General features: G+C 34.8%; 2 protein-coding genes and 2 pseudogenes across 6 annotated transcripts; 3 read left to right on the top strand and 1 right to left on the bottom strand.

Annotated features, from left to right (window-relative positions):
* The first annotated feature begins 3,779 nt into the window (after positions 1-3,779).
* LOC143541250 (uncharacterized) lies at positions 3,780-8,311 on the top strand. Of its 3 annotated transcripts, none has more exons than XM_077034126.1 (11): positions 3,780-4,104; positions 4,712-4,821; positions 4,907-5,058; positions 5,149-5,260; positions 5,379-5,413; positions 6,414-6,495; positions 6,570-6,803; positions 7,391-7,492; positions 7,607-7,657; positions 7,739-7,811; positions 7,920-8,311. In XM_077034126.1, the coding sequence occupies exons 1-11, from the start codon at positions 3,924-3,926 to the stop codon at positions 8,087-8,089; spliced, it is 1,302 nt and encodes a 433-aa protein (XP_076890241.1). In that variant the 5' UTR covers positions 3,780-3,923; the 3' UTR covers positions 8,090-8,311. The 3 variants fall into 3 exon arrangements, with proteins under 3 accessions (XP_076890241.1, XP_076890240.1, XP_076890242.1); XM_077034125.1 differs by having other exon boundaries at positions 3,782-4,104; positions 4,712-4,833; positions 7,920-8,309; XM_077034127.1 differs by lacking the exon at positions 4,712-4,821 and having other exon boundaries at positions 3,975-4,104; positions 7,920-8,309.
* Positions 8,312-8,418: 107 nt separating this feature from the next.
* Positions 8,419-11,199, bottom strand: LOC143541251 (protein METABOLIC NETWORK MODULATOR 1-like; annotated as a pseudogene). The gene is made up of 3 exons (XR_013136726.1): positions 11,064-11,199; positions 9,416-10,372; positions 8,419-8,703 (listed from the first exon to the last, which is right to left on the bottom strand). The product of XR_013136726.1 is annotated as a protein METABOLIC NETWORK MODULATOR 1-like (transcript).
* Positions 11,200-14,981: 3,782 nt separating this feature from the next.
* LOC143541276 (alanine--tRNA ligase-like) lies at positions 14,982-19,879 on the top strand (annotated as a pseudogene). Its single transcript, XR_013136732.1, has 18 exons — positions 14,982-15,236; positions 15,325-15,465; positions 15,857-16,003; positions 16,080-16,232; positions 16,314-16,443; positions 16,532-16,628; positions 16,720-16,840; positions 17,026-17,085; positions 17,237-17,287; positions 17,368-17,463; positions 17,511-17,636; positions 17,715-17,837; positions 17,911-18,128; positions 18,211-18,429; positions 18,899-19,007; positions 19,081-19,358; positions 19,440-19,601; positions 19,697-19,879. The product of XR_013136732.1 is annotated as an alanine--tRNA ligase-like (transcript).
* A 2,422-nt stretch (positions 19,880-22,301) lies between these two features.
* LOC143541275 (NEP1-interacting protein 2-like) lies at positions 22,302-23,792 on the top strand. The gene is made up of 4 exons (XM_077034149.1): positions 22,302-22,374; positions 22,456-22,607; positions 22,795-22,842; positions 23,472-23,792. Exons 1-4 carry the CDS (start codon positions 22,302-22,304, stop codon positions 23,790-23,792), a joined length of 594 nt encoding a protein of 197 aa, XP_076890264.1.
* The last annotated feature ends 298 nt before the right edge of the window (positions 23,793-24,090 follow it).

The raw sequence follows: 24,090 nt of genomic DNA, 5'->3' as shown, positions 1-24,090 counted from the left end.
TAGTTGCATGAACCAGAATAAATAAATAAAAAAGGTTTGCCAAAAATAAAAATAAGTCAATGAAGCACATATTTGGTGCGACAGTTATAGCTTCTTCATCAATAGCAATGAATATGTTTGGTGTTCTTTAAACCGAGGCTGGACCTGTAGCTATGAACAGTCAAATTTGGAGTTTGTGTCCATGTGTTTGAGAAGCCAGCTAGGTGCATAGATCAATATTTCATCCATATATATATAACAAGATCCTTCTCTTCATCATATTCATGAGTCATGACCACCAAGCACTAAATCCACGGTGCTTGCCAACAACTTTTAGACTTTTAGTACACCCAAAAGCTGGTCTGCCAGCTCCCTTGTTGGGGACATAATAATTTCTCCCGAACCTACTAAATAATAAGTTTCTTTATAGCATAGAACATGATATTGATATTTCTAGTACAAAAATAAGAGAAATAGAATCACAACCAGTGGCGGACCCAGGATTTTTTGCCAATGGGGTCCCATATTTTCGGTGTTCAAATTTTTCGGGTCGGTCGTTGTTCAGGTCGGGTCGAGGCGAAGAACATAATAAAAAACAATATCATAATAAAACTTTCTTTTCAATCATCACTACCTGAACGGGTCAAAATGGGTCGGGTTGACACATAAACACTTTGTTTTCCCTTTCTTAAACATTTTTGAGATAGAACCTAGATCCACCCTTTCATAAGCATGTGTTGAAAATCATTAACTTAAACTAGTGAAAAATAAAACTGATATTTTAAAGTGTTTGAATGTTTCTAAAGAAAACCATGCATAAAGTTGAAAACAATGATATGTATTTTAGAGGTGTTTGAATGTTTCCAAAGTTATCATTGCAACATTAGCAATCAAATGATTGATTAACACTAAAAATTAACACAAAAAACCAAAAACTGAGCCTTGTAAGACTTGAACTCATGACCTTTCAAAGATAAAACAAGGGACTTTCCACCAGACCACATCAACATTAATAGTATGGGTTCCAAGTATTAAATCTTATGGGGTCCTCAAAAAATTTAATATACCGCTTCTAATAAATTTTTAAAAAACATTGGTGTCCCGGGACCCCGATCCACACTATGTGGGTCCGCCCCTGATCACAACATATAAGAAAATGAAGCTTTTCTTTTTTTTGAAAGCATAAAAAGTGTATCAAGTATAATCCAACTTAAATAACAAATGCTATTTGTAGGGTAGGGGGAGAGTGTGATGGGCAAACGTTACCACTATCCAAGGCCAAGACGCATCTAAGAGATCTAAACATTCCCCAAAAGGGCCATAACCCTAATGTCTTCTTAAAGGTGCAAGCTTAGGAAATCATGTCTAATCGCTTATCACATGCCAGTTTGGGTCTGCGTGTACTTCTCCTCCGTTCCACAGTAAGGTTTCCACAATTCTCATTATAGGACATGGTATGCCTAGGCATCGACGTAGTCACGTAAGACAATGTTATTAGTTACTAGTGAAGCTGATCATTCAGGGTCACACAACCAATAACGTGAATTATTCAATGCACTTAAATAGTTTAAGATCTAAACATGTCATGTTTGGAACATGATATTCCAACATACATGTTAAACGCTTAGTAAAGTTTTATATTTCAACGTCTATCCACATTAGCGTTTTCCTTTTATGATACCGTTATTCTCTTTCTTTAAAAGATTTAAACATAAGACTTCAGTTATATCTCCTAATCTATCTATCTATTATAATAAAAGACTACATACTTTTGCCACTTGTCATTCTCATAGCCCTTCTCACATATTTTTCACTTATTTCAATATATGGTCCTTAACTTTTAAGCCATGTCAATATATGAATTCAAGTTTGGTTTTATTATATGTAAACCCTAATTGATTCATTCATTAACATTAATGGTGAAATAATAAAATATGGAATATTAAATTGACGTTACAAGTTTGTTAGAATATAATTTTAAAGTCACGGACAATTGCAAATAAAAGTGCATTATTGTCGAAGAATTTAGATTTGTATGGTAAACTACAAATTGTTTTTTAAACTGGGATTCGAGCAACAATGCATAATTTTTTATATAAGATTGGTTTCAAATTTAGATTTAAAATATTCTCATATGCATTTAAACTTGGGAAAATGTGTTTTTTTTTTAAGTTTCTCCAAACTTTTTGTATAAATATTGCAAACATAGAGAATACCTATTATATATCTTGGTGTTTAGCATTAAATTATTGAAGTTGAATTATATATTTATAATCTACATGTATACCGATTTACTATATGAAGTATATGTCATTTATTTATATGAACTCTTTGTGTAGTATAAAGAGTTTTAGCGATAAGAAATCAATATTTAGTTTTCAATATTTTTCTTATATAATTCAGACCAAAATGCTTAGGAACATATATTTTCAAATTAATTTTAAAAAAAATAGTTAATCCGGTTAAAAGTCATTTACCATGCTTCCAACAAATCCGAAATCTTTGCGCTTTTTTTTCCTGTCAGTTTTTAAAATATATATCAATTAACTAAATATTCCAACAACTCCAATAACATTAACAAATGACAGGAGATTAGTATTCAAAATTTAAACATTCATTATCCAATAATTTCAACTATTATAAACAAGAATAACTACCTTCATTTTTATGCAACTTTAAATCTTCTATTATTGTACTAACTCAGAATAATTACTTTTATTTGAACATGACTTTACGGTTAGTATGTCTTTGTCATTTTCCATTAAAATGAAATGAAAAAAAAAATCATTTTGTTATATTTTAATTTCCGGTTTTATATGTTGCTTGATTATACAATTGTAAATTGTAAAATATAAAATCAAGTAAATATTTGTCATACACATAATATTAATGACACCAAATTTATCATGATCAATAAATTTCAAATTCTAAAAATTATAAGGATGAAAATATCATCAAAGTTCAGGTAATCTGGTTTTTTGAATAATCATGTTGGGGGATAAACATGAGCACATGATTTAAAATGACATTATATATATTAATTGATTAACATGTATGATATTTTATGTGTAAGAATATTTTGTTTTAAAGTTTCATGGATATATTACCATTTATCTATGGTTGGTATGTACTTGAATAATTTTATTGATCACACGAATAATTATATGTGGCTATATCAAGTGTTATAAACATACCTATATGTTACCTTATCATGAGTTATAAGAAGGCATGGACTAAATATTTGATTTTTGATAAACACGAACAATCACAAATGTAGTGTCGAAGGACTGTTTTACTTATTTATAACATATTTGTGTAATCTTAGTAATGTAATTTTGATAATTTTAATGTAAATTGTAATTATATGAAATATATGATCATTTTGTTAACCATATTTCACTTAATGGTAAAAATACAAAATTTTCATCAATTACCCGTGTAATACACGGACCTCAAACTAGTGAGTTATATAAACATCAAACCACATGATAATAATTTCCCACACGTGTTTGATTTAACATATTTAAGTAAACGACTCATATTCAAACTGGCTCATTTAATACATGTCAATCCTCTAACCAGTTTAACCTCATTTTCACATGCCGCCAACCGAGTAACAAGTTTATAATTTGGTTACTTCCCACCAAACCCGTCAATCTATCTAGCACGTTTTCTTTGTTGATCGTTAAAAAAAATAAAAAAATAATTTAATATTAATATACAACTAGAAAAGTAAAAAGAGGCCTCTTCCTCCTCCCCTGTTTATAATTATAACTTATAAGAAAAGTACATGGAGGCGCCAGAATCACAAAACCGGCCTTCATTCTAATTCTATAAATCCAACAATAACAATATTATTATTCCCATCAATCTATCGGCATCATTAGATCTCTCGTCTCTTTTAAATTATTCACACTTTATCAATCGAATCCAATTAAGAGCAGATGGGTTGCAGAAATCAAGAACAACAACACAGCAGATCATCATCATCTTCATCGTCTATTGTAAACGATGCGTTGCTGTTAACCACCATGTGTCTCATTGGCCTCTCCGTTGATGTTCACATCAAAGATGGCTCTGTTTATTCTGGAATCTTCCACACTGCCTGCGTTGAACATCGTTATGGTATTCATTCATTTATTTAATATCTTTGCTAATTGTTAATGCTAATTGAATTGAAATTGGATTAATTGTTCTGGGTGTTTGTTGGTTTCTTGTTGAAGAGGTTTCTTTTATTTGTTTGAATTGTGATCTGAATCTAATTTGATCTGATTGTCAATTGCATTGGATGGCATAAAAGTTAACAACTTTAACTTTGTAGTGATATAGATTTATCATTTACATCATTTTGGTGGTATTGGTATCTGATAAAGATTAGTGCTTGGATGTGCTTATGATGATATTGTGTGCTCGACAATTGATGGACTAATAAACACCAAAACCGAGTAGTTATTACTTGAAGTAACGATAATACAATAATCACTTTCAAAATGCATATCCAAACCTTGGTTTTAAAAGGCCTCAGGAAATCGCATTAGGTGCTTGAGGCGGTGCCTCGTGTAAATCTGGGTCAAAATTGGCAAAAATAGATACGATAGACGCAACTTTTGGTTGTGGTACATGATGTGCGCGCCTCATGCTTTTAAACCAAGAACCAAACACCCTCTTATTTGTATTTGGTTTTGTAAATGCTAATCCAAACACCCCCTTTAAAAATTTTGTGTTGGTGTAGCTATTGTGTTAAAACGAGCAAAGATGATGAAGAAAGGTAGTTGTAATTCAAATGTGGCGAATGAGGAGGTGATCCCTACGCTCATAATCCAGTCTGAGGATCTTGTTCAAGTAGTTGCAAAGGTATAATTTTTAATGATTTATCGTAGCGTAATAGATCAAACTAATATAAAATTTTACCTTTTTTATTTTACAGAAAGTAATAATTCCTGCAGATGGTGTTGCTGGACACGGAACTGGAGATGAAACAGGGGCTGTTGCATGCTCCTTTTCTTCTAATGGAACAGAATCAAATAAAACAATGACTAGCAAGTCAACTGTTGGTCAACCGTACATTAATCAAACACGGTAGGGATTTTGTAAAGCTATGTTCTTGTTAATGAATATCTTTTGAAATAGCATCCATTATTAGTTCTAACATCAATGAATACATTACAGACGGGCGTCTGGAACTGAAAACGGCTTTGCTAATGGATTTACACCTGAGAACAGTATTCACTCAACCAATGCTCTTGAAGCAAAAGATACAGATGCGAAAGATTCAACAAAGGTAGCAGTTTTTTTTATAAATTTTGATCAGCTATTGCAAATTAAATGAATTCTAAAGTGGAAAAACTAGCAGAATGTGTGTTCTGAAATTTCTTTTTTTCTTTTTTTGTTAAAAACAGAAGGAAGAATGTTTGAAGGATCCGGATAATAGCAGGTAATTCGCTAGTTCTTCTTACTGATAAATTGTATGCACTCATTTGTCCTTCGTGCTCGAGCTCCAGTTTCTATCTTGTTCCCTAAAGCAACTCCCTTTTCCGCTCGCATCCAAAACTTCTGCGTGTGTAGCGTATGTCAGTGATCATTGTCTAGGTGTCAATAAAGTTAAACACTGAGCCACTTTTCAGTCATGTCTCTACTTTCTTGAGTGTTTCTGAGTCTCTGACCAGTTTCCTTCTGAGCCTGACCAATATTCGAGGCTCACACCATTCCTACCATTCCGTGTCCTTTGGCCCATCTACTCTCCAGTCTCTGACATCACATAACCTGTGTCTGGTACAACTGGCCTCCCGACAGAGCTCCCACAATTAATTTTCATGTAAGTTTAGTGGCATGAGGACAAGACAATGAAGATATGAGATTGACAACCAAAGTATGATCCTGACATAATGGTATCTCTAGTTCCACTTTCTACAACTAAGCCTGATACACCGACCTCAAACGGTTCCTTTGGTCTTAGTTTCAGATTAGCGACTTAGTCAACTCTGATGCTTCTTTGGCATAGATATCTCGTTCTCTAGCATGAATACTTCTCTCCCAACGGAAGTTTGTTGTTGATATGTTGATTGATTACTACAGGGTTGCAAGCCAGTTCATGGCCTAATCTTCTTATAAGGAAGCACTTCAGCCGATTCATGTTAAGATGGAATTCCAACTCGTAGATAACTTCACCAAACCATTTTGAAAGGCACATATAGACTTTGCATGTAACAAGCTAGGTATAATTAACATCTATGCTCATAGGAAGATGCGTCAATAATAGTTACTAGTAGTTTAACAGTAGAGTTTCGGTGTATATACCCAATGGGTCCAAGTTAACTTCTCTAGGGTTCTACTTGTATATATTGAGTATTCACCCTTCTTTATAATCATTCAGATATTTACACATTCTATTTACATGTATTAACTCAATTTGCTATATAATTTGGTTATTGCAGAAAAATTGGTAATCACACTAGTTCATCAACTCCAAGTGACACCGTCACTACAAAAATCTCAAATTCTAATCGAACCACTAAGGTATGTAATGTAATGTAAAGAGTAAAATCGAACATTATTTTCTACTCGGTTTAATTTTGGGGTGTTTCCTTCAGGAGTTCAAACTCAACCCTGGAGCAAAGATATTTTCTCCATCGTTTCCAAATAAAAGATCATCGACCCCTCAAGTGATGGTGACGGGTGCAAATCTTGTATACAATGCCGACAGTCATCCTAGTGATCCGGTTGCTGGGCCACAGCCTGAAGTTGAAATCAGCTCGTTTGCTACCCGTTCAGTGCCCGTTAAGTTTGTTCCATATGGAGGCAATGATGTACCACACCCTCCTCCTGTAAGTTTTTGTCATTTTAATTTGTAAACGGATCAAATTTCCTTAAAAGGAGGCGGGTCGAAAGTCAACCAAATTTTATTTTTTATGTGCAGAATATTTTTATACAGTTTATTTAAAATATTAGTATATTAATAATAGAAGGGTAATTGTCAAAAAGAAATAGACTTCTGCTGAGTTCGCATATAAATGCGTAGACCTTTATTTTTGCATAATCAAATTCCTAGATGTTTAACACTTGACCAAAAAATGTCGTTTTCATAAAGTTTAGGGACTTATTCATGCAAAAAGACCTTTGTTTATGTTAATAATGTGCAGTGACTTTATCTATAAGTTATAAAATATAGCGGATTTAGTCATGTAAAAATGAAAACTTTTGACAGAAGTCCATAGGTTTTTCTCAACAGTTTTTTTCATTTGAAATCATGTTTGACACATCAATCTGTTTCGGAAAAATGTTTTGACAGAAAGTGTTGCGGGTCATCTTAACCTGACCTGACTCGGTTAGACCCAACCTGTCCAACCAGTCCATTTTGCCAGTTATAGTCGTATAGTATGAAACATGCACTTAAGTTTTACTTTGTTTGTAGGTTGTTGGATACATGACAAACAGGAGTCAGCCTGTCAGATACGGGCCATATCATCCGGCGGTCCAAACAGCACCTACCTATGTTCAACCCAACTCTCAAAATGTACTATATATATATATATATATATATATATGTTTTTCTTCAAGCACTAAATTTATTTTTGTGTTTTTGTTAACAGACGAATAATTTGATACAATTGTGCATTGGTTGTTACAGGTAATGGTTGGACGATTGGGACCCGTTGTCTACGTCCATCCGGTTTCCCAAGTAAGATTTTGCTATAGTTAGTTGGATATAAGTTTGGTTTAATTTTAATAACTTAGTAATTGATTATGTTTGTTAATGTAGGACGTGGTCCCAAGCACGAATAGCTTCTCCTCGGTTTTAACTCCACACCAACTCCATGTCCCTAAACACCAAGGTATGAATTAGCTCTATATAAAGCCCTGGCTTGGCTCGTGTCATTCTTTCATGTACATTACAAGTGATTATCTGTTTCTGATTGTCGATGCAGGGATTGTCGATGCAGGAACCACGACGGCTCTAGCATTGCAACTACCATATATAGGCGGTGGTGTTGGTGGTCATGCACCATATGTTTTGCCGGGCCACGTTCCAATATCGCAACTGCCTTATCCTGTGATGCACCCAATCGCAATCCCGGGATCAAATGGTTTTTTGGTATCAAAATTTTCTTGATTTTTGAAGATAGTTGTTTTAGATAGATAGAGAAAAAGGTCTTCATCAAGTTTTGGTGTTTTCATTGAATTGGGTTTTTGTTTTTCTTCTCAGTTTGGGTTGCATTATTGATTATTTACAAGTGGGTGAATTCACCACATTCATTGTGTTTCTTCTTTTTGTAATTCAAATACAGGATGAGTTGGACAATGGTTATATTATTTTTTTGATCGTTTCGAATTGCATTTTGTTAAACAGATAGCACATCATTAGTTGGCAGTTTCAGCATCAACTCATTATTCCTGAAACAAACATAAATTTCCACTTTTAACAAGTTTAAAACAACAAAGTTAGCAAGCCGATGTTTCTGTTTTCAAACACAAACAAGGTAGATTTTCCTATGAAATCACCATAAAACCTAACACTAGTTGTTCTGTTGTACTGTAACATAAAAACAAGATCCAATGCATTTGGGTCGCATGCCCAACAACCTCGGCGGTGTTCCGTTATCTGTCATATGATTACTTGGCGCCTTGACTTTACATCTTCCCTGCCTGACCAGCTTCATTGTAACTTGCAGCTGGGTGTCCGCCGTTTCTGGGAAGCTGGTCGTCGCCAATGTTTTGTTGAACAGCCTGCACCCCAATATTTAACATCAGCATCAATACTTCTAATGTGTGTGCACATATACATATAATGTAATTTTTGACATGTTATAGATAATCTCAAGAAAATCAACTTTAAATGGGAATGCATAAAAATCATAATTTTATTCAAAAATTCATTTTTTTAAATGAAAGTATTCAAAAATTCATTAAGGCCACCCAATTATCAATTTGGTTTATTTTACAGCGATTTCATCAGTAAACTTTTCAGGAAATTGCAAAACGACAAAATTCCTCTAAATTTAAGCTTTTGTCATGTTTAAAGTTGTAAAATGATATGCTGACAATCCATCTAGAGTTGATTACTTTCAGCAGTTTTGAGGGGCATTTTGGTCATTTTACATCTCCAGTTTCGACAAACTGTCATTTTACAAATTTTCGACAAATTTGTGTCATAATACGCACAAAATAAACCAACACAATACTTGGCAGGCCTCCAAAGTTATTTTAATATTCGGGTCACATTAATGAAAATGTTTGTATACTTTGGGAGTCGAGGCCCATGTATACATCACCCCTTAAAATAACAAATAAACTTGTATGTTTGTAAAAAAAATCTCGAATCAACCAAACACAAACCACTTAATTACCTGTTTTGACCCAAACCCATTTAACCAACATCCTAAAATGCCTTATTTAGTGAAAATAGTGATTAGTGTTGAGTTGGCAGCAAACATATTACCTGTAAAAGCTCAGTCATTCTTCCAGTCCCAACATGCATCACACCACCCAATCCCGGTGGCGGTTGGAACTGATGAACTAGGTGTCGAGTCTGCAGTGGTTCAACAAATAAAGGCTCATCCGATTCTGTTTTCACAACTGGATCCTGCACATCACTTGATTTTACCACTTTACCCCCTAAAGAAGCGGTTTCATTTCCAGACACGGAAGGTGTAACAGTAAACTGGGAGCTAGTTTGAGACTCGGACACTTGACTTGTTGACCCATTTGGCGGGTAAACCGCCAATGGCAGAACTGAGTGCATGGGCTTGCCTTGTGAAGCCCGTAAATGAGGCGCAGGTTGGTTGGTAGATAAACCGTTTGATAAGTTAACCGGTTGAAGAACAACAGGAACTGTGGTCCCTCTCACACCAACTGGGTCTGACTCATTCGACCCATTCCCAACATAAGTCACAAGCTGCAGTTTGTCTTTAGATCTTCGTTTACGCCTACATTTGGGTTGAAGTTCAGCAGGAAACGGAATTTCAGTTCGTTTTAATCATTTCAACGTGAGGTGCCACGTCATTCTTAGCTGTCACAGGTGCAGTGTGGCCCGGTTTGAAAACCGCACCCCTTAGTGTGATCTTCGAGTTCCCGATCCTAACTGCAAGCAGGTAACCTGCATCAAAAGTTGCCTCGACTACGCCAGTCACAACTTGTCCAACCATAACTTTAGTTGGATCATTAATCGGATCAGCTCGAGGAGCTTTGTTGGTCAACTGTGTAAAACCAGAAGCCATACGAGCAGCTTGCAAACGATGCGCTTTCTGAGCCCGTTTTTCACTCGGGTCCTTTCGTGGGCGTCCACGTTTTCGCTTTTCAGGAGCGGTAAGTGACTCGGGCCCTACTTCTTGGTTATTCACTGGCTCCATTTTCAGCAGTTATACAGTCTTTTTCTGTCAAAAGTCAAAAGCTTTATCTGCATATATTTACAAGTAAAAAAAATCTCCGATTTAAATATCCAACACTCTAATTACAAGCATTGTTTCATAATACAATTGTAAATCTAATTACAAGCATTTTGGTTCTTTGAATTAGGTATTAAATAGTTAGGTGAATATGCTTGATATATTCTGTATTAAAAATTCACAAAATACACAAAATAGGAAGTATACATTGACTTTTATAACTGCAAATATTAATATTTATGAAAAATTATTTATTATGATTATATGAGAAGTAAACATATACAGATTTTGAGAATAGTGGCCATAAATTAAAAAATAAAAATAAAATAAAAAAAACAACCCGTTCCGACCCTAAACCCGTTCTGACCCGGACGATTTCCGACCCAAACCCATTTCGACCCGGACCCGCTCCGACCCGAACCAAAACAATCCTTTTTTAATAGACCCGCTTCGACCCGACCCATTTTCCCTGACAATTAGAAAGTAACTTGAAGTGGGTTGTAAAATTAGGGCAAAAGATTGCAAATTGGAAGTCAACACAGACACCAAACATCAATCGATTGAAACAAACACAGTTCTAAACGACGAATGAAAGCCGATTAGCAAAAGTCAACTGCAATTAAAGCTAGTCAAAGTGAAGTAAGATGCAAATTACCAAATATTACGGTAAAATGACTTAACTTTAATGAAATTAGCACTCACCGGACGATAAATTACAGATCGTTCATCGGTGCATCAATTGAACTACAAGATTAATTACGTAAGTAAATGCAACGAGCAGTGAATAATTATGAAATTGGAGGTTGTGATAGACATTATATGCGGAAAAGAGAGAGAAATGTGGACGTACCTTTAGGGTTTGATGTAGAAATTGACAGTGATTTGAAACCCTAGATTTTCTGTGTTGTGTTGTGAGTGAGGTGGAGGTAATTACGGCGTTTTATTATTAAGCAAAAATATCGACAATTTACGCTTCTAATTTTGGCCTGACACCTTTAAGGAAGGTTTAAATTGCACTTGCCTCCCTGACAAGTCATGTGTTTTTATTTACTCCCTTCTCACTGGAGTAATTACGTTTTACTACCTGAGGTTTTAATTGTTGAACACTTAGAGCATCTACAATGTCAAACCTATATAAGTCGCCACATTTAGGGATGAACATTTTGTTCCAAATACCCGTACTTATACATGTATCCATACCTATTTGGTATGGGCGTTGGTACTCGTTTTTATTGAATTTCGGTACATTTACAATCGGGTATGAGTACATGTACGTTTTGGTATTTTGTACTTGTTTGGAATATGTAGCGGTTTAATTGGGATTCTGCATACTTAATAAATTTTCCAGCCTTATTGTTATGGAACAGGTATCATAGGCTTCTTCAATATTAAATAACATAACATCCAAAAATCGAACAAACAAACATATCATTTAAATTAGGCAACCTGATTAAGGTTCTTCAATATTATCTGATCATTAAATTGGCGACCAGTTTGGTAGTTGTACTAATTAGGTGCACGACGTACCTGTACTTAGTGGCGGGTGTACCTTAATGGGAGGGGTAGCCTCCGCTACCCCTCAACTTCTCGTCGATAGTGTAAAAAAATATTTTAGGTTGGTTTTCGTGTTTTGTTACCCCTGAAAAAAATAACGTTACCCCTATGCGTTTTAAGTAAAACTAATTCAAAAATTCAATCCAACTAAAGCTCAAACAAAGGTGTAAAGTCAAAACCAATAAAACTTATTAACCCTTAAAATAATACATGTTACACTTAAAATAATATATATACACTTGTTGGACGATATTTTAGGTCTCTCAAATGCTCTATCAAAACATTTTAAAAAAAATCAAGACTTGTTATAAACGTCTAAGCTGATAAGCGGGACAAACCGAGCATTGAATAAGACAAAATGGGTTTGACAAGATCTTGGCTAGAGTGGCATCTTTTTATGAAAAAAACAAGATTAAGATGTTAGATATGACGGAAAGTTATGGTAATTAACAAAACCGAAAGAATATTAGTACTAATCAACATCATTTTGAGGTTGAAGTTTTTAATACCGTTTTGGATATGCAAATTCAAGAAGTAGGAATTAGATTTAGTAAGGTCTCAACTAGTTTGATAGAAAATATGTCAGGTTTAAATCCTTGTGATTCATTTTCTAAGTTTGACATATTGAAGATAGTGACATTTTCTAATATGTATCCGAATGACTTTAGTAATGAAGAAAGATGGTGTATTTTGAGTGATCTTACGACCTTTCATCACACTTTAAATGAAAATGATAAATTTTGCAAAGTTGGGTGGAATGTGTGACCTTGCTCGTGTAATGGTGGAAACCGGATAACATGCCACTTTTCTTTTGGTTTATAGTATACTGAAGCTAGCGTTGATTTTACCGGTTGCAACCGCAATCATTGAAAGTTGTTTTTCTAAAATGAAGCTTATCAAGACATATTTGCGGAATCTAATGGGTGATGAGTATTTGAACAATGTTTTAATTTGTGTGGTCGAAAGAGAAACTCTTGATAAAGTAAAAGAAGAGGATGTAATGGCTCTATTTTAATCTTTTAAAAACCGAATGGAGAATATGCAGCCCATGTGTTTAAATTTCTTTATCATCGTGTTTCTATTTTTGTTTAGTTTACATTGTATGAAATACGGTTAAGCTTTTTTTTTTTTGAATGTTACCCCTGACATTTGGTTCTAGACCCGCCTCTGCCTGTACTTGTACCAATACCCGGACTAGTTAATGTTGTTTGTTACTCGTACTGAACCAGTTTCATGATCATCGGAGATTTGGAAATATAAAAGCAAAGCGGTACAAAAACGAGTACCGTACCAATACATGTACTCGTATCGTACCATACGAAAAAATTCGGTAAGTGTACACTCAGGTACAAGTATGTGTATGAACACGGGTACTGTACTAAACTCATCCCTACTCATAGTACTGCCCACATCATATTCAAAGTTTTACTAAAAACCTCCGTTTTTTCCATAAAACCAAACCTTCACAATCCATGTTAAAATTTAATTTAAAGTTATATGTATGTGTTAGAGGATGGTGGTGCCCTCCTTCGTCCAAATGTGCATAATAACGAACGAGCAAAACAAATTTATTTAACATAAAGAGATTTATGGTTCCTGACCCTGCCTCACAAACATAAAAACAAGTGGGCTATTATCTCGGCAATATTGAGTCAATATAATATTTTCAATGGATCCCCCGTTAGATAATATCTTGAAATATACTGAAGATGTTGTAATTTATGGGTTAATCCATTTTTATCTGGGACCCATGAATAACATTAATCAAAGAGAAAAGAGAATATAAGATTACAAGATGATAATTTTATACCATATTCAATATGTTATGACAAGTAAAAATTATTATTTTTGTTTGTGTATGGGAAGATTTTTTTTTGAATAAAGCGTAGCTTAAATTGGATTCTTTGAACCAAGCGGACCCCAAGGTTCCAATCCAAACTAAGGCCACGTAAAGGAACCAAGTCAAAGACATAAATGGAGGATCTATTAACTTGACACGTGGTGGTTTGGATTAAAAACGTGACCGTCGATCATCATCCTTAAACCCTTGTCCTCATTCCGTCACATTCCCAAATCAATCAATTGATCGAAATCATATAACAACAGATGGATGAGGGTTCAAATCACTCGTAACTTATTATCATCGTTCCATTACATCATTAGGAATAGGAAGAAGAAGACTCATCATCTTAATATTAATCTATCGACTGTTGCCATGGGCTCTCAACCGCCCACAGAGGATATCGAATGGCCAGCTAACAAAGTTAGGGATTCGTTTTTCAACTTCTTCATTGAAAGGAAGAATCACGTTTACTGGAAATAATGATCCCACTCTTCTCTCTGCCAATGCTGGTCAGTTATTATTAATACACACACCATGTAGCTTATTCAAACACTAGGAGAGCCCATACAACTCGTATAGGTGCAAAATTATGTCATTTTCTGTTAGGAGTGTCAGGTCTTGTTCCCTTGTCCCGTACAGCCCCTATACGAGCCGGATAGGGGTTTTTCATTGGATTACTTTAAAATTACAAAGTATTAAAAATCACAGCCGAGTTGGTTATAAAATACAAACACGTAATTTCAAAGTAAATATCTTGCTCCAGACTAATCAAACAACCTACGAACAACATGAGCCTTTCGAGGACCAGATCTTACACGGTTGGAGCAAGGAAAGCTGATACCTGGTCTGTACGGGTCGTATACAATCTATACGACTCGTATAGACAAGAAAATAATTATAAATCTCTGGTTAAAGTACAGACTGACATGCTGTCTATATGAGTCGTATAGGTCAGACAAGATAAGTGAGCTATACGTGCCAGAAAATCTATACGGCTCGTATAGGGTCATTACGGCTCGTACAGACTGCAAAAAGCTGTCACCTCCGTACATATGTCAATAATTGAGGGCTATACGACTCGTATAGACACGGGCCGTATAGCCTTATTTACACACCAGGGGCTGGTGTTTGAATGTAACGACCCAATCATTTCATTATTTTAGTGATTTACGGTTTTCAACCAATGCATAATAATCAGGTAATCTGATAATTCATTTAATATGAAACTAATTGCAGGAATGAATCAGTTCAAGCCTATTATTTTCTTGGGAACTGTTGATCCCAACACTTCATTAAGCAAGCTGACCCGTGCCTGCAACACACAGAAATGCATCCGAGCTGGCGGGAAGCATAACGATCTCGATGATGTTGGCAAAGACATTTATCGTCACACTTTCTTTGAGATGCTCGGTAACTGGTCGTTCGGTGATTATTTCAAACAAGAAGCCATCGGATGGGCGTGGGAGCTTTTCACAACGGTCAGTACTCACATAATAATCACATAAATTGTTTTTTTTTTGAATTATATAATGAATCTTTTCTCATGTTAATTTGGTTTATGTTCAGGTTTATAAGCTACCTTCTGATAGAATATACGCTACTTATTTTGGCGGTGATGAGAAATTGGGGCTTCCTGCTGATAATGAAGCTAGAGATATTTGGCTCAAATATTTGCCACCTGCACGTGTCTTGCCGTTTGGTTGTAAAGTAAGTTTATTTATTTATATTATTTGTTTATATGATCAGTTTCTTGATTCTTGAGCACATTTAGAGGTTGCAATTCTGACTAACTTTTATTTATGAACTGGTTTATTTGGATTATGCTTTGTTTGTAATGGGTCAAATTGGCATAAGAAAGTAGCTAGAAAGGAACCAAAGTGTATTTTTAATGCATACAGTTTACTTAATTGTTTTATACATGAAGTTAGATTGTTATTTTAGTAACATATCTAGTAATCTTATTTCACATTTCAATATAAAAAGGGGAGAAAAGGTGTTTCATAAATATCCTCTTTGGCCCGCCTAATTTGCAATGCTTAAACACACTATTATATTGGAGTAAAGAAAATCTTACTAATTTTGTTTACTTTTGTGGTAGGACAATTTCTGGGAGATGGGTGACACTGGACCATGCGGGCCCTGTACTGAAATACACTTTGATAGAATTGGTGGTCGTGATGCTGCCGAGTTGGTAAATGATGATGACCCTACATTGATCGAGATCTGGAATATTGTGTTTATTCAGGTAAAAAGCTTCTGAATATATAGTTTTTTTAGCGTCGTCTGTTGTACGTTTTTTGAAAAAAAATTGTACTCGGCAGTTTAACAGGGAAGCTGATCGTTCCTTGAAACCTCTGCCTGCAAAACACGTGGATACCGGAATGGGTTTTGAAAGATTGACATCAATTCTTCAGAACAAGATGAGCAACTATGATACTGATGTATTTTTACCTATCTTTGATGCTATTTAAAAGGTAATATGAAGATCATATAAATACTCTTCTTTAACATGTATTTATTATTTGTTTATTTAACTTTCTTTGACTGCCAAGTAGGCAACTGGTGCTAGACCATATTCAGGCAAAGTGGGCCCAGATGACGTGGACGGAATTGACATGGCGTACAGAGTTGTTGCTGACCACATTAGAACTCTTTCATTTGCCATTGCAGATGGATCTTGTCCAGGTTGATATATGCCTTTAAGTTATAATATCAAAAAACCTTTTTTTGTATTAGTTTCATGTGCATATTAACTAGCATCCTTATTTTGCAGGAAATGAAGGGCGTGAGTATGTTTTGAGGCGTATTCTTCGCCGTGCCGTACGTTACGGAACAGAAGTATTGAAAGCAAAACAAGGGTTTTTTAATGGGTATCTGTCAAATTATGTCTTGAAAGTAATAATCTATTGTATATTGTATTATGTGTAATTTCTGGTAAAATTTTTGTGATGATGTTATCAGATTGGTGAAAGTTGTTGTGGATGTAATGAGCCATGTTTTTCCTGAGCTAAAACAACAAGAGGCACACATTATAGAGGTTATAGCTGCAGAGGAAGCAAGTTTTGGGATGACATTACTTAGGGTAAGCTTTATATATATTTGTGGATTTATACAATAATACAAGTCACCTATTTTACACAAAAACCTGGAGAAGTGAAAAAAGATGAAAAGTTTGTACATGAATCGACCTTAATATTTGTTTTGAGTGTATATAGAGTAAATATGTATGCAAGGAATAAAATGCTGATGGTTGATGGTTGTTTGTAGGGAATTGAGAAGTTTAAGAAGACAGCTCAAGATGTTCAGGGAAAGATATTTAGTGGACAGGTTAGTTTTATTTTTGTATTTCATTTTTATGTTCCTGGTATATTATTCACCAGTTATTTATTGATACCCTGTTATTACATTCTCCAAGTTATTAAATTCTTTTATATTGTTCTTTTTTTAATCTTCCTTTGTACAAATTGGTTGGTTTCAGGATGCGTGTACTTTGTGGCATACTTATGGATTCCCATTGGATCTGACTCAGGTGCGTTAATAGTTCTTTTGACTTATATTTTTTTCCTGCAAACATACTGTATTATAAACAATTAGTTTTTTATGTTCCAGTTGATGGCAGAAGAAAGAGGGCTGGTAGTTGATGTTGATGGTTTTGAAATTGCTATGAATGAAGCTAGAGAACTGTCAAGGAATGCCCCAGATGAGGTTTCGTCTTTATTCCTCTCAATTTTGACCAATTATTATTTTACTAGTTTACTAATGCTATATTGTTACTGCAAGCTGCTGTTACAATTGTCATGGATGCAGATGCCACCTCAGCACTGCATAAGAAAGGGGTGGCTACAACAAACGATAGTTTCAAGTTTACATGGTTTAAGGTATGTTTCCAAGTCCGTTTACTTGTATTTATTTGCTAACTCAGCATTGCACTAATGCTTATATTTTGAGCAATTCAGGACCATAAAAGTGTGATAAAAGCCATTTACACTGGCAGTGAGTATGTGGAATGTGCTGGTGTTGGCGATGATGTTGGTATTATTCTTGAAAGCACAAGTTTTTATGCTGAGCAAGGTGGTCAGGTGAGTGCACATGTTTGTGTGTGTACAATTGTGGCTTCAAAGTTTTAACATTGTGTTCACTGTTTTTTTAAAGATATTTGATACTGGACTGCTTGGAGGACAATCTGGATCATTTGAAGTTTGTAATGTTCAAATTTACGGTGGTTTTGTGCTTCATCTTGGTAAAATTAGTGGCGAGTCAACCCAATTCCATGTGGGCAATGAAGTAATTTGCAAGGTTGACTATGAAAGGCGTCAACGCATTGCTCCAAATCATACACATGTACACACATGTTGAATTTTGCTCTCAGGGTAATCTAAAAACTCAAATTTATATAATAATCTTGGTTGTTAATAATCTTCAGTTTTTTCTAACATTACAATATATTTGCAGGAAGTACTCGGGACTCATGTTGACCAAAAAGGATCAATTATTCTTCCAGAAAAGTTAAGGTTTGACTTCTCCCATGGGAAGCCTGTAAAACCGGATGACCTCCGGAAAATTGAATCGATTGTGAATGAACAAATTAAAGCTGAGCTGGAGGTTTCTGCAAAGGAGGCGAGCCTTTCTGATGCAAAAAGAGTAAATGGTTTGCGCGCTGTTTTTGGCGAAGTAAGTAAATAAATATATATTTATAAAAAGAAATTTCCACAAATGGTCCCTGCAGTTTGATCAAATTGCAAGTTTGGCCCACATATTTTAAAAATTGCAAACTTAGTTCAAACACTTGTGAGAGGGTTGCACATTTAGTCCCCACCGTTAATCCCATTTAGTTTTCGGGAAAGTTATGTCATGTGCCATTCAGTTGAGGGTAATTGTGTCTTTTCAGATTTCAAACCCTATATAAAAAATCAAAGATATTTTTTAATGGTTTCAAATTTGAGAAGATACATTTACCTGCACATGAATGAGTGAATGACACATGGCATCACTTTTCCAATAAAAACTAATTTGGATTAACGGTGTTTACCAATGTTTGGACTAAGTTTGCAAATTTTAGTTTGGTCGAACCACACCATTTGTGCAGTTTTCTCCTTTATAAATTACATAAAAGATTACCAAAATTTCTTTTGTGGTACAGGTATATCCTGATCCGGTGAGGATTGTTGCAATTGGTCGAAAAGTGGAGGATCTTTTGGCTGATCCTGAAAATGAAAAATGGTTGTCTATATCTGCAGAGCTCTGTGGAGGTACACACATTCTTATTAATTAATGACTTCTGTAAATCTTTTCTTTTTATTAAATTATATGAAATACAACTAGGGACCCATATTTCAAACACACGAGAGGCAAAAGCATTTGCTCTTTTATCTGAGGAGGGAATTTCAAAGGGGATTAGGAGAGTAACTGCTGTAACAACCGACTATGCATTTAAAGCTATTAAAAAGGCGTCTGAGCTGGAGCTGGAAGTTGAGCTGGCATCCAAGCTGGAAGGAAGCCTTCTTGAACAGAAAGTGACTGATTTAAATGGTGAAGTAGAGTCTGCCTCTATTCCAACGGTGAAGAAGGCTGATCTCAAGGCAAAAATATCCATCCTTCAGGTAATCTCAATAGTAGCTATTTGCTCTTTCACTCACTTGCAACTGAAATTCGTTATTAAAAAATGATTGTACTTGATCTAGAATCAAGTAGTAAAAGCGAAAAAGAAGACTGCCGAAGAGAACATACGAAAAGCTGTTGAAGCTGCTACAAAAGCAGCAGAAGCAGCCTTGTCCGAGGGGAAGTCTTTCTGCATTTCACATGTCAGTGTGGGGTCGGACAATGCTGCTATTCGTGAAGCGGTTGTTAAAAATCATGGAGCAAAAGGTGGTTGCAAAAATATGCTTTTCTTTTACTATTTTTATTATTATTTTCTCAACATTTTTTGGTGTACGTGTAGGGTATGGCAGTGATGGTTTTTAGCACTGATGAACAGTCCAAGAAAGCCTTGGTTTGTGCCGGTGTGCCAGAGAAAAGTGATAAGAGCAACCAACTGAAGGTTTTAGAGTGGTTGAAGGCGGCATTGAAGCCTCTAGAAGGCAAAGGTGACGGTGGAAAAGGCGGTCTTGCCCGAGCCAGGTAAGGCTACTTAAGATTTTAATATCAAAGATCATTATCATTAGTATACCTATGATGATATAATAATATTTTCGTTTTAGGGACCTGACATAAAGCACGTTGATGAAGCAATAGACGCTGCTAAGTCATTTGCAGCACTAAAACTGGGCTGAAAGACGACATTTCTCGTGTTTAACGCAACATGATAACTTGCGCAACGCGTAACGGGCATACAGTATGGTCGGTTTGGGTTATTGTGGCAGAACATATAGAAAGTGAATCGGGCTAAAGAATGGAATGTGGGCTAGAATTTGAATTGTTATGGTTTGGTGGTTGTTTTTTGTTCGTTTAAAGTTTTATTTTACAGTTTAAACTTAAGTTAGCCAATATACTAAGAAGTCAGGTCAAATGATTTGCTAATTTGGGTGTTGTGTAGATTTCTTTTTTAAATAGTAGTCAACTAATAGGTTATATGGTGACTGTGGTGCCAGGTCGGCTGCTACGTGGACTACTGTGTTTTCTTAAATTATAAACACGATTTTATAAAAATTTAGTATCCATGGATAGTTATTATAGTTTTAAATTTTTTTAAACAAAGTTAAAAGCTTTTTTTAAACCATGTCTTTTTGTAATTCGCAATTTATCAGCTAATGTTTTTACTTAAATTAATTAGTTTGGCATGTAAAAAACTTTGTAGAGGGGCACAAATATGGTGTTTGTAGAATTTGTTTGATAGCTCATAGAACTCATAGAAGAACTGGTTTGGGCCGGAACGAGTTTTTTTGTGATGGGCACTCGACAGCCTACAACCCTACCCAGCGGGAACACGCTGTCATGGTAGAAACTAGAAAGAGTATATTTCTGTAATATGGATACTCGATGTCACCAAGGCTTTGCGCATCATACTGTAGTTCTTAATCAGCTGGTTGGCAAGGAATTGAAAATATGATCCACGACCAATTCATTGCTTGCCGGGAATTCTAGGGTATCTAGCTAACCGGTCCAAACATTTCATCATCTTCAAGATGTGAGAATGCTCGTAAACATCTCAATGACGAGTTTGTTGCTGAAAAATATTCAGCAACTCCTCAAGACCTCGACCATGTTATAAGCCTTGTTCCTTAATAAAAGCTTTTCAAATTTAGGAGATATTGTCTCAAGTATGAAAATTTGAACATCACCAAATCATTAACATGATTAGACCAAGCCTTCCAATAATCTTATGCCAGCCCCATGTTTTTTATGAAGAGTAGTAGCTTGAACATACATATAACTTTCCTTTAGCCTTGAGTAATGTTTTTAGTGTTTTTGATGAAACAATATGTCATAATTAGTGATCTTTACTGCAGAAAAACATTTATATTAAATTATGAGATTCATGGTTCACCATATCTTGTGCTTGGTTGATGCACTTTCCACATAACATTTACCAATCGCATCTCAATGTATATCTTACACTTTTATGGGATCTTTTATACAATTAACTTTTGTCTAGGTTGACACATTTAATCATCTTTTGCCTACTATCTTCTATGCTTGGCTGAGGCACTTTTCACATATTAAAGGTATGGATAAATCAAATTTAAAACGTGTGCCGGCCTGTTTAAGTTAATTAATGGCATAGAAAGTCGACCAATTTTCTGTTTAATCTCTTCCTTTTTTTTTGAACGACTATTTTGTTTTATTCTCCCCCCTTTTGCCTCTTGTAAGACTCAAACCTCTGTCTTTATTTAGATAACACCGACACCTTTATCACTACACCAGAAGAGTGAAGTTTGGTAACTAGAACCGAAAACACAAATAATAGTTTAGATCATAAGTTCGATCCTTGTAATTCTCATTAGCTCTGATACCAATTGAAGTTTGGTGACTAGGATCGATAAACATGGAAACAAAAATTTAGATCATAAGCTCGTTCTCTATAACTTTCATTAACTCGAAAATTACAATTCTTAAACTCCCAATGATATAACCAACAAGCTCGGGTATATATACTAGTTTAAAATGAAAACCTAATTAGACTAGGAAATAAACTTCTTATCATACACAAATACTAATTAGTAAAAACATATTTAAACAATAATTAATAAATAAATTCCTTTTTGTCCAAGTCATTGGCTCGACTTGTCCGCCAAGTAAATTATTCCATGTAAACCCTTTATTAATATATAATAATAATAAGAAGAAATACTGGTGAAATATGTAAATACTAATTTACCCCCCATTAATAGTTCATAGCTTCTAACTACATGCAAGTATTGTATACAATGAATAAATGTCATGCACCGATCCAACTAAAAGCCATAAAACATGCTCTTACGTTATCATGCGGTTTCAATACTTACTCTCTACTTCCTTCTATAAATGCATCCTCCCTACTCCTTTCGAATGTCAATCCACTCCCAGCATTCATTCCATCCATCCCCTACGTCTCCACCGTTACTCGCATGGCTGATTTCCAAATCAGGCTTCCTCTCAATGTAATATTCAGAGCCTTCATGGCTTTCGTCACATGCACCGGTTTGTTTATTCTATCTTATTCAATTCATATATAAGTTAACTTTACTAATTATTATCTTATATATATATATATGCATGCAGTAGGAGCAATATTTGGGGCAATCACCGGTGCAATCAAAGGCCAGACGATGGAAACTGGGATGCTTCGTGGGGCGGGTGTGGGTGCACTCAGTGGTGCAATTGTAGCATTGCAGGTCATCGATACTATAGCGAATGGCGAGCCCATCTCTAAGGTTTTTGTTTACCCCTCATGCACCTTACCTTCATTGGCGGACCCATGATATAAAAAAATATTAACTATTTATATGCTAAAATTCTAATTAATGAAAAAAATTCTGGGTCCGCCACTACTTAAGTTCTTCTTCGATTGTTCTATATCATTTAGATAAACATTATATTCGGTTGTTTTACTATTAACAGGTAGCACTATTGCAGAGCCTTCTTCATGGGAAATTATTCAGTGAGTGGGTTAGTAATATTGTTCAGCCTAAAGCTTTATGATTAATTGCACATTACTTTATTATAAAATTCAATGTTTCAAGAAACATATCCACCGTCTAACCTATTTTTTCTTGCGGTTCATGGTTAGATGGTCTGGTCTTAAAAGCATGTCGGCCAGTGACATAAGCAAGAACCGGTTTTCATTGATTTTGTTTGCTATACTTAAAAGTTAAAACCAGTTGTTACATTTGTGTCTGGTTCATTACCTTGTAATAAATCGGTGATACTCAAAAGTCAAAAGTCTTAGGTTGTTGAAACATTAACAAAAATTGCTTTTTGATTTAACATGAATAAATAGTTTTAATAATAAAGTGAGGAGAATTTAATAAATAAAGTTAAACATTTTAAGAATATATGACGAGAGAATTTTTCTGCACATGGAGGGGTTGGTTTTAACTTTTAATTTATTATTTGTTTTTTCAAATATAAAATTAGTAGTCAATGGATTCTTGAATATTCAGACAAATTAAAAAAAATTATTATATCTTTTATTTATTGTTTTCTTATCAAATTAATAAATTTGAACCTTTAATATATATTTACGAAAAATATAATTTTAGCTTTGAGCTTATGGTAAGTTTTTACGATTTATGCAGATTAGTGCTATGGAAACGAGTTTGACAGAAATATTTGACTCGGAAAACAATGTGACAAGAGGATTATCTGAACAAGTTATACACGACTTACCATCACGCACATTTGAAGGTTTATCAGAGATGGGCCAAAGAGATAAATGCTACGAGACAAACTATAAATGTAACGAGACAAACTGTGCGATTTGTTTAGAGGATTTCGAGAACAAAGAAGAAGTAAGAGAACTACCAAGTTGTAGCCACACGTTTCACATAAATTGCATAGACGAGTGGCTTATGAGGCAGGGTTCTTGCCCAATTTGTAGACGGGATGTTACCCTTTAGCTTTTTAGGAAAATGAAACCCAAGGGACTAGTTTGTTACATGTTAAAAGTAGACTAATGCATATGAATGAATTCACTTGTCCTAGGTTAAGTTATGATATTACTACATGCATGTAGTAAAAACAACTTTGGAAAATAATAAATTTTAAGAGGTGAAACTATAATATTATTCATGCTATTTCTTTATTATTAATTTCATAAGAAAAAAATAGATATCTCTTCATGCCGCCCCGATACGTGGTTCTTAAATGTTACACCATGGTATAAAACTTCATCAGAAACTATCACACATTCATAAC

Source organism: Bidens hawaiensis, unplaced genomic scaffold (genome assembly GCF_021521415.1).
Source record: "Bidens hawaiensis isolate Kalapana, Puna unplaced genomic scaffold, B.hawaiensis_p1.1 tig00012479_1, whole genome shotgun sequence".
Lineage (NCBI taxonomy): Eukaryota > Viridiplantae > Streptophyta > Magnoliopsida > Asterales > Asteraceae > Bidens > Bidens hawaiensis.
This window is presented reverse-complemented; position numbering and strand designations above follow the sequence as displayed.

Coding starts and splice junctions, on each gene's coding strand:
- LOC143541250 (XM_077034125.1), top strand. CDS start 3,924: ATGGGTTGCAGAAATCAAGAACAACAACACAGCAGATCATCATCATCT. Junction 7,493..7,606: donor TTCAACCCAACTCTCAAAAT/GTACTATATATA, acceptor TGGTTGTTACAG/GTAATGGTTGGACGATTGGG. Junction 7,658..7,738: donor ACGTCCATCCGGTTTCCCAA/GTAAGATTTTGC, acceptor TTGTTAATGTAG/GACGTGGTCCCAAGCACGAA.
- LOC143541275 (XM_077034149.1), top strand. CDS start 22,302: ATGGCTGATTTCCAAATCAGGCTTCCTCTCAATGTAATATTCAGAGCC. Junction 22,375..22,455: donor GGCTTTCGTCACATGCACCG/GTTTGTTTATTC, acceptor ATATGCATGCAG/TAGGAGCAATATTTGGGGCA. Junction 22,608..22,794: donor ATGGCGAGCCCATCTCTAAG/GTTTTTGTTTAC, acceptor TACTATTAACAG/GTAGCACTATTGCAGAGCCT.